Source organism: Glandiceps talaboti, chromosome 7 (assembly GCF_964340395.1).
Source record: "Glandiceps talaboti chromosome 7, keGlaTala1.1, whole genome shotgun sequence".
Classification (NCBI taxonomy): domain Eukaryota; kingdom Metazoa; phylum Hemichordata; class Enteropneusta; family Spengelidae; genus Glandiceps; species Glandiceps talaboti.
Genome location: NC_135555.1, coordinates 3919453 through 3929815, shown reverse-complemented (window position 1 = coordinate 3929815; position 10363 = coordinate 3919453). Strand labels below are relative to the sequence as shown.

The window sequence follows — 10363 nt, the reverse complement described above, 5'->3', positions numbered from 1 at the left end:
CTGTCTGTATGTCTGTCTGTCTCTCTCTGTGTCTCTCTCTCTGTCTCTGTCTCTCTCTCTGTGTCTCTCTCTGTCTCTGTCTCTGTCTCTCTCTCTCTTTGTCTCTCTCTGTCTCTGTCTCTGTCTCTGTCTCTGTCTCTCTCTCTCTCTTTGTCTCTCTCTCTGTCTCTGTCTCTCTCTTAGTCTTGTTCTATTCTTAGTATTGTTTATGCTATGTTTTATGAGAGTAAAATCTAACCAAGAACTCCTTTTCATACGTTTTTTTAAATCACTAAGGTGCACACAGTATACATATATCTAACAAGGTTTCAAACTATAATACCACAGAAAAAAATTGTCAATACCTGTATGGATTTAAAACCACAGAAACTTTATCTTTCTACATATTTTTTCATCATTTTTGCTTAAAAGAAACTTATTTTTATTGCTAAAGAAATCATGCGTAATTGCCAAGAAATACAGCCTGATATACAAGCTACAAGCTACAAGATTCAGGTATGTATAGAGTATTTTATGGTAAAATGGAGTTTAAAGTCTGTATCTAAAAGTTTATAAACATGCATGGTAAACTAATACACAGAGCTAGTGAAAGAACATATTGAAATTACCTAGATTGAAATGGCACTAAACTGAACAATAAATTATTTGTTGTGAACAAAAAGTTGGGGGGGGGGGGGGGGGGGTTTAGCATTGAACTTTAACTGCATTTTTACAAAGAGGCAAAAACTTACAGCAAGTCAGCAACTCTGGTTTTATGCTTAATTTTAAGTTAACTTTTTGGTTTTAATTTTTAGGTGAAATACATAAGTTGTAAAAAAAGCTGGCCATTGTAAAAATAAATAAATAAATAAATAACTTCACTTATCTTGAGAAGATAAATCTAGAAAGAGAGGGAACTAACATTTTATTTTAGGATAATGTAAAGTGGCAAAATTTGTACTTTGGAAAGTATAAACCAATCAACTCATCATGCTGCAACTTGCATTTTCTGCCACTAGAGGGAGCTATATACTCAGATTGAATACTGACAAGTTACACTTGATACCAAGTCTGTATATGGCCGTGGACTGATCTGGTCTAAAGTCTGAAGCTATGACAAAGCAATTCTTTTTTCCTGTAATTCATATTATCATATGATCCTTTTTCTGTCTTCTCTTTTCAGATTAGATTTATCTACATGAATAATTCATAGAATAATACATATTTCTTTAAAAAACCTGGTAAAAAATATACATATCATTACATATATTTGTACAAATCTCCGTCAATGATATTTGCTTTGCACGTCATCAAATTCATCATTGTACCTCCTGAGCTCCTAATCATCTAATGAACTTACTATGCATTGTTTGATAATTCAGAGTCATTTTTATAACTAATACTTTAACACGACATACAATACAAAAATAACAAAAACCACCCTCATCCCCCGCCAAAAAAAACACAAAAAAAAAACATCAAAAACTTTTTTTTTAACCAATTGCGAAACCAGAGTCAGTAAGTGTAGTTGCAAAAGGTCAAACTTGAATACTTGTCCTATATTGATCATACCATTCATCCCCCACATCTATTTTTAATCTAGTACCTAATATTTTTAAATATCTGTTATCTACTTCATTTTTGGAAGAATGTGACTGATATCATCTGGGGAAAAAAATTGCAAAAAAACACATTACTGCGACCATACATGTTCATTGGCTAGGTAGATCAAATGATTTACATAGGTTATAATGCACAAACAGTTTGAAATGTTTAGCATTAATTGAGCTTTCAATCTGTCTTGTCAATCAATGATCCTCATCAGAATGACAAATTTCATAGTTACAGCTGGCCACTAGGTGGCAGTATGATCTGATGATTGATCAGCTACAGAGCAAAAGCTCAATGGTAAAAAACTTTGAACTGCTTGTGCATTATGACCTATCTAAATAAAACATTACTGTGGCAAAGTAATGTAATTTCTAGAGTCTATGTGCAATATCAAAGCTGGTGGTGGTGTGACCACCCAATGTACAGCTTGTGTAAGCATAGATGTATCTCCCCCTAATACATCAATGGTGTAAGATTTGTGTTTGAAGCCATAAGCGTAATCAGAACCACTATTTTATTTATTTATATATCAGTTTGTATTCAATGAATATACAAAAAAAATTGCAATGTTTTAAATTTGTGAAGTAAACAAATGCTTAATTTGATGAAATAAAACAGTTTTTGTTCGTAACAGTTACACATTTCTAAGTTTGTAAATATAGAAGTAAAATCACCTACACAATGGGGAATAAAGCCTTCATTTCAAAACATTACTGGACAATAATTACTGAAAATGTTGACAACAAAATGAACTTTGCCTGGCTGACAACTTTACCCTAAAAAGAAAGATTTCATTTCAAAATATACAAGGCATTTCTGCCGACAACATAACAAAAAAATGTCATCCCACTATATTTTTATTGTCTTTAGTTCAGTTATGCTCATCCATGTTCGAGGCCAAACAGGTGGTGCATCCCAAAATTTTCACTGTTAACATTTTGTTTCTCATTCAGTAGACTCCAATGAACAAAAAATACCTATGTTGGAGGTTTGTGGGAGGGGGGGTGCACGGTAACCCCCTCTGGCCCTGGACTATTATTTTTTACATGTTAAAATATCAAACTGCCGAAATTAAGGTACAGGTTTTTTTTTAATATTGATAATTTGAATGGCACCAAAATACATGCTGGAAGGACAGAACTAATACAAATGTAAGCTTCAACTAAAAGATTACTGCCACATATTTTCCTAATGTCAAAATTAATGCGAATTTCAATGTATTGTCTACAGTGGTTGGTTGGCAGGATCATCATGGAAGAATAATGGCAGCATGCACTACTATACTGTATATATACTGTCTACATGTTGTTGTTCTTGGCGCAGAGAGATAATATCCAGGTCGCACATTGAAAACATGACACACTTTCGAAGTATGCATATTGCATACATTTCGCTGTGACGAATTTCTAGATGAGTGCATGTCTAGGGTATTTGTAAAGTACCACTACAGTAAGTGTAAACATAATATTGTGCTCAACTCATGGTGTGGCCATTCATCCGACCACATTATTACCCTAGGTCTGGGGCCAGATTTGCATTATAAACGTAAACATGGCCCGTGACCATGAAGTTTGTGATCGTGAACGATACATTTGTTGGTGAAAACACTATGTAATACAATAATGTACAGTATAAAATAAATACTTACAGTTTGCAGGGAAGGTCTGATTCTGCACAGCTAGATTCATTCTTTTATATCGTTGGAAATATTTTAAAATAATAGGCTATTTTTTTTAAATTCACTTTAGACAAAATGGCGGGCCTATTTCTCGGACATGCGCACAAAAATCAATATCCAAATATGGCATAAAGTGGTGAATGTAATTTACATGTCAAATTCATCGCGCAGACGTCTGGGGGCTGTCTGGCACAGCGACTAGTACAAAATAGTGGTCAGCTATTACTAGGTAGATTTACGCTTTACGAAAAATGGCAGAGGATTTGAAGGATTTTTGCCAAAAACTACAAGAGGGACCAGTAAAGCGGTACAAAGGAGGAGACTTCAAAGGGTTGTCTGAGTTATACACACCAGACTGCAAATTAATGCCAAGTGGAACAAATGTACTGTTTGGGCGAGAAGGTACATCTTTATTTATATTTAGTAATTTACTATTTTCATTAGTCATTGTAAACGTCAGTGTTTCTTTTGGTATATTTCCTTGCCAATGTCACTTCTTGTGTTCACGTCTTAATAAATAAATAAATAAATAAAATATACTTCAGGGACCGTACTCGCTGTGTGGCTGTGGCGAAATCTGAAGAGTTCTAACAATCGATCGAAAGAATTTGTCTATACTATCATAAAATTATAGCGTCAAAATCCAACACGTGTAACTTTCTATCTCAGACCACTGTAAAGAGTGGGCTGAGGTTCTATGGCGCTGAACAGGAACAATAGTAGATTATTGTAAAAAATCACATTACCGAAAGTTCACTAGAAATCAATTGAGTGTTAAATTATCAACACATTCAATGTTACATTTAGTCTTGTTCTTGACGGACCGGTGACCTATTACGTGTGTACATTGTAGTTTATCACTATGGGATAGTGACGAAGTACTCACGTAATACGGTCCATGTCAGGAACTTACACTAGGAGACATTCAAAGGTGACTTCCATGGAGGTGTACTGTAAAATCTCCTGTGTAAAGGCCCAGTTACACGATGCAACTCGACGAGCAACGCACCACGCAATTCGTCGCATGCGACGAATTGCATCGTGTACTCGCTCCGTCGCAGGGTCTTGCGACGTCGCAAGGAAATCGACATGTCGGTTTTTCTGCGACTCGTCGTCGCAAGTTGCTTCATGAGTTGCACTGTATAACCACCTCGTCGCGTCGAAAGTAATAACCTTTGACAATATATACCTTCGTGTCAAATGACGTTCAATGTTAATGGCCGTCATGTTTTTTAGTAAAAATATTCTATGTCGGCAAGTATTGTTGATATAATTTCGATTTATCACCACGATTACCACTTACCAATAGTATACAACGTCTATGAATGCTTGATCTCCGCTGAATATCATTTTATTTCTAACTTGAATACAAGTAGCGACGTCGGAAAGATCATCATCGCCCTAAGCGAACTTTGAATTGAATATAGTTTTACTATCGATACCTCAACAAATTTTCAGTAATTTTATTGGTAAATATTAGCAATTTTATAGCATTTCTGCCAAATTCCTGCCGCTAGAAGACTTGACCTCTATGACCTGTAACTGTTATATATATACACATGACATGTGCAACAGTGAGTTCTTGCAACTCGCCATGCAACTAGTTGCTTCGTGTACGCGCTCCGTCGCAGTTGCTAGCCTCGTCGCATGCGACGAATTGCTTCATGAGTTGCATCGTGTAACTGGGCCATAAAGTGTAGTGTCTATGGTGCTTATCATGCTTTCATTCAAGAGCACTTGGAATTATATATTGTTTTACTCAGATTTGTGCCTTTTTTGTCTTTCTTTTTTCCTCTTATTTTACTTTGTCTTATCAGCGGTTGAAAATGCCTTTCGAAACTTCTACAACACTGGAGCAAAGAGTTCAAGTTTGCATACCGATGAAGCTGGCCAAGTACGTGGAGACGACTGCTTGTATGAACGTGGACACTACCAATTTTACAATGAAGATGAAAGTGTGAGAGAAGAAGGCAAGTATGTGGTGATCTGGAAGAAAGTAAATGGGGAGTATCTCATTGATATTGATATATGGAATGCCAATCACTGATATAGACTCATCAATCCTGAAGCAAAACATCCACACTGCAGAACTTTGAATTAAGCATAAAACAAAACATACACACTTCATAAATTTGAATTAAGCATAAAACAAAACATCCACACTTCATAACTTTGAATTAAGCATAAAACAAAACATACACACTGCAGAACTTTGAATTAAGCATAAAACAAAACATCCACACTGCAGAACTTTGAATTAAGCATAAAACAAAACATACACACTGCAGAACTTTGAATTAAGCATAAAACAAAACATACACACTTCATAACTTTGAATTAAGCATAAAACAAAACATACACACTGCATAACTTTGAACTAAGCATAAAACAAAACATACACACTGCAGAAATTTGAATTAAACATAGAACCATCTGTATCTGTATCTGTATAGTTACGATGTAGGTCCTGGGTAAGGAATAACACACTGGGGGAGAGTATTTAGTCAGAATGGTTTTTGACAGTGACTGCCATTTTAAAGGCGTCACAAGATTTAGCGCACACAGTACTATTGTCCAGATGATTCCAATCTACTAGTGTTTTTGCAAAGAATGACTGTTTGTATTGAGCAGTTTTACAATTGTCAATTTCAAAGCACTTTGAGTTGTTAGTAATTCTTTGTTCAACAATGTTAGATGAGATACAGTCGGCAAAGTTCCTAGCTTTTATAGATCTTTTGGGTCTTATGGGTTTAAGATAGTCCACTGGTTGAACTGCAGGTACTAGGCCCTCAACCACCCTGTATAGAAAGATTAGCCTGTTTGCTGTGTGTCTATTCTGGAGTGATGTAAGTTCGAGAATAAAACATCCATACCTTGAATTAAACATGAAACAAAACATCCACACAACAGACACCTGTAAGAGAAATATATGGTAGTTTTAAAATGAAGTGTGGAAGAAAACATATACATGTACATAGACGAAATATAGCAGTTTAGAAATAAATAATTACTTGGGATATATCAACAAACTATTGCTGAAATGAAAGTTTATTTTGTATTGTGTTTCTGTTTTCAATATTATGTCATTTTAACCATATTTTTGCAATCTTTTTGCATTCTTTAGAACTGAAATGGTAAAAGATGAAATTTTCTTACAAATAGAGCACACACCATTCCAGTTATTATGTGAAATCCTCTGTGTTGATGTATACTAATTATGAAGTATTGATGTACATTTGACCTTTATGAAATTTAGATTAAACTTTCCAGCGGCTCTTCAGAGGGGAACAATCCCGGTGGTTTGAGGCCTGGGACAACTGTTTTTGTGATATTTTGTCAGGCTCCTCTTTTTGACGATGATTGGTCTGACAAACCTGTGTACTGGGAAAAACCAATAATAAGAGAGGGATACAATCATGTGGTTTGAAAATTCCCAGAGTCCAACTCTTTGCACAAGTGAAAACCTTAGCTATTTAGCAGTCGCAAGAATTGTAAAACAAAAAAATAAGACCACTAGATTTGATTTGGCTGCAGGACCACTGGACCTTTTCAGTCTTTGATCTGGGAACCACAAGAAAGCAGATGCATGTACTCATGCCATTTCTTCGAAAAAAGCTGCACTTTTCTCAGTCACTGTAAAAGCTATTATTCATAGAGTCTGATAAACATTTGATAACAGATTGTATGTGTATAGTTTTAAGCTAAATTGCTTGCCATTGTGTCATGACTCATAGTGGTGCAGGTAAAATTAAATAATTTAGTGATTTACCTAGGTTATAATGTACAAGCAGTTCAAGTGAAAATCGTCGACAAGACAGATTGAAAGCTCAATGTTATTAGAACTTTGAACTGCTTGTGTGTTATGACATATGTAAATCATTTGATCCAAGCTAATGAACATTTTGGGTTGAATTATTTATTGTAAGAAATTATAATGCTATTGGAATAAATGGTGATAAATGACAACTTTTAGTATGTGTGTGTTTTCAGTATACAGGGTACATTTTGCTTTTCAGTAACACAGAATTTCTATGAGTGTCTTTATAAAAAAACACAGGTTTGCTCTCCTTTGTTCACTGGATTGCAGACAGACCATGGCATGAATAGACGATACGATGGGGCCACCTTTGATATGAATAGAACACTCAGCAAAGGTCAGATTTGGGCATTAGCCCTGGAGGAGAAATAGTTTGTAAATGTGTGGTATTTGGTTGTAAATATCTTATGCCAGGGACTATTCTGTAATCCAAACTATTGGACAGCTGCTGAGATTCTTTTTAGCACAATTAAGCTGAGGTTCAGTTGTGCTACTATAAGCTTGGTAAATTTCTGTCTGTGTGTGTGTGTGTGTGTGTGTGTGTGTGTGTGTGTGTGTGTGAGAGAGAGCAACATTAAAAAAACACCAGACCAATTACCTTGGTATTTGATGGAGACAGTACTTAGGGTGTGTAAATACGAAATATTGGGACATGCATGTATTATTATGATAACTGACATACTTACTTCCCCTGTACACTTGGAATAGCAACACGTTTTATTTGAAGAAATGTCTTAAATAACATAAATGAATTTCCCCGTATTGAATTACTGCTTTATAGTACAAGCACTACTAGTATAATATTGTTGTACTTACCTTTCACAGAGCGCCCTCTGTAGTTCCTTAATCTGAATCCCCCGTCCATGCGTCATTCACCGAGTTATAGAGAGACCCAGCGTGCTTGCCATAAATGGTTATTATGCCTTAAAAATAAGACTGATTTGTGTTTAAGTACTTTTCATATATTTATTTTGATTGTGTAATTTCTCAATTCAATTGGTACACTTTGTCTTTGCCACGGTACAGACCATTTTACTAGTCCTCATGTATAGCCTTTAGTTGATAGCATTCATTTGCATGTACAGGTTTAAGATATTCGCTAATTTTTATAAATGTTCTATGGAAGTGAAACATTTATCATTCTTCAACTGACGACAAGTTTGAATTATAATTTACAATAACTCAGAAATATTTATAATAAGCGGGGGGGGGGGGGGGGGGGCTAATCATTGATCCAAAGACAATACAACAGCTCTAGAATTAATCCTTTTAAAGGACAACTCTCCAAAATGATGTCTTTAAATTGATTTTTTTTTCAAACTGCCAACAATAACATGTATCAGAAAGAATAAATTATAGTGGTGTACTAACCAGCAAGAGACCATTGGTATGTGTACCTGTACTCTAAATTTCAGATTATTTCTGGCACATGAAAACTCATCCCAAGCAATTTTGCACATTTTAAATATAGACCACGTAAAAGTAAGAAATCAACAATTTTTTGGTCTTGTTGAAGTTGATTCATCATTTCAGTGACCAACAGTTCAAGTACTCTGCAACCGCCACAATTAGAACAAAGGAAGAAAAATAATGGTATTATGGTTGTTTAACTTTACCTCCTTCCTAGTAAATTCTGCTCGTTTTCTTATACGCCAATACTTTATTCTGTTATTCTGTTTACTGACAAAACTGGAGTATAAACCTGTATTACTTTGCTATATAGCGCGCCCTCTAGGGAGAATTGCATGTACGAGATGCTCAGGTTGAATCTGCAGAAGTGCCTGTTGACCCCGGACAAATGACCTTGGGTTGGACACATGTGATCTATTCTTCAGTGTGGTCTGAGGTTCTTTTAATACAGAAGTCAATATTGCACCAACATGGCCGACTCGGGACTTAAAACTGTTATAGCTGAGCGCAACGACAAGTTCATGGCGTTGTTCGCGGCTGGCGATATGAAAGGACTTTCCGAAGTCTACACAGAAGACTGCAAATTAATGCCACAAGGCACTGTGACCAAAACTGGTCGTCAAAGTAAGTAGATTGATGTGGGCGTATATGATCACAACCTATCTCCCCAAATACATCCGTGGACTGAGTGACCTGGTTTACGTTAAACCAGGGACGTCACCGGAACCATGCATTGACAATATTTACAGGTACAAGATGTATGTAAAACAAGTGTATGCACATGAGTATTATACGGTGGCAGTGTTCTCCTAGTTTGTGGAGTCACTCTATTACGTCGCATAACTGTAACTATGTAATAGACTTCACTACACTCATAGCAGCAGAGCATATAGGTCATGTGCTAGATACATGTCGCTCTCGGGACAAAGTAACGCCCTGATGTAAACCTTAGACAAGTATGAAGGTCTGAGTATAAACGTACAAACTGTCTCTAAATTACTGACAATGATATTTTTAATAGCTACTTGACTTCGCAATCTGTGTATGTGTCTGTCTGTCCAAGCAGATTTCCTCCATAGTGTGTCTGTCTCAGTGTGTGTCTCTGTGTTTTTGTGTCGTGTTCTGTGCCTGTGTCTGTGTGTAAGATGTTTAAAACATTGCATGTTCACAATGTTGTCTCTGTTACTACACTAGGTGTCGAAGAAATCTTTAGTGCGGTGAGGTCTTCAGGTGTTGCCAAGGTGTCTCTATCAACTGATGAGGTTGGTGGAGTAGAAGGTGGCGATACAGTATTTGAACGTGGTCACTATGAGATGCTGAAAGAGGATGGATCGACAGCAGATGTTGGCAAATATGTCGTCATTTGGAAGAAAGTCAACGGTGTTTACCACATGGATGTTGACTGTTTTAATAGCGATAAATGATCAGTCACACCAAACACTTTTCTCAATTTTGTACAAGTTAACGAGATTAAAGCTGTAGAAAGTGTGTTCTTTTCCATATTACATAGGATGGTCGCTCTATTTGTATTTGGAATTGATTGACAACTGAAACGAATTAAACATATCTCCCATAATCATATACTTGTCATTTCTTGATTTCCATATTTATGCAATGAATATCGATAAGTCAAATATTCTGAGACAGTATAGTCAAACATAAATGATGCCACAGATAGGCGGGTGTCGTATTAAATTTAGAAGATAGCAAGTCATTTTCGTTTCGGCAATATGTGAAAGCCCTGAGCCCTATAATAGTGGCATTTGTCGTCTCTCAGTGAACCGCCAAACCAATATTGGTCACTGTTGACATGCACTATTAAATGACCGAATAGGCCTGTGACTTTCCCCACAATGCATCTCGTATCC

At 36.1% G+C, this 10363-nt stretch overlaps 2 protein-coding genes across 2 annotated transcripts; both read left to right on the top strand.

Annotated features, from left to right (window-relative positions):
* Window positions 1-3461: 3461 nt before the first annotated feature.
* On the top strand, window positions 3462-7213 carry LOC144437619 (uncharacterized). Its single transcript, XM_078126600.1, has 2 exons — window positions 3462-3670; window positions 5086-7213. The coding sequence occupies exons 1-2, from the start codon at window positions 3520-3522 to the stop codon at window positions 5313-5315; spliced, it is 381 nt and encodes a 126-aa protein (XP_077982726.1). The 5' UTR covers window positions 3462-3519; the 3' UTR covers window positions 5316-7213.
* A 1670-nt stretch (window positions 7214-8883) lies between these two features.
* LOC144438245 (uncharacterized) lies at window positions 8884-10062 on the top strand. Its single transcript, XM_078127292.1, has 2 exons — window positions 8884-9119; window positions 9690-10062. Exons 1-2 carry the CDS (start codon window positions 8966-8968, stop codon window positions 9917-9919), a joined length of 384 nt encoding a protein of 127 aa, XP_077983418.1. The 5' UTR covers window positions 8884-8965; the 3' UTR covers window positions 9920-10062.
* Window positions 10063-10363: the final 301 nt, after the last annotated feature.

Coding starts and splice junctions, on each gene's coding strand:
- LOC144437619 (XM_078126600.1), top strand. CDS start 3,520: ATGGCAGAGGATTTGAAGGATTTTTGCCAAAAACTACAAGAGGGACCA. Junction 3,671..5,085: donor TGTACTGTTTGGGCGAGAAG/GTACATCTTTAT, acceptor TTGTCTTATCAG/CGGTTGAAAATGCCTTTCGA.
- LOC144438245 (XM_078127292.1), top strand. CDS start 8,966: ATGGCCGACTCGGGACTTAAAACTGTTATAGCTGAGCGCAACGACAAG. Junction 9,120..9,689: donor GACCAAAACTGGTCGTCAAA/GTAAGTAGATTG, acceptor TTACTACACTAG/GTGTCGAAGAAATCTTTAGT.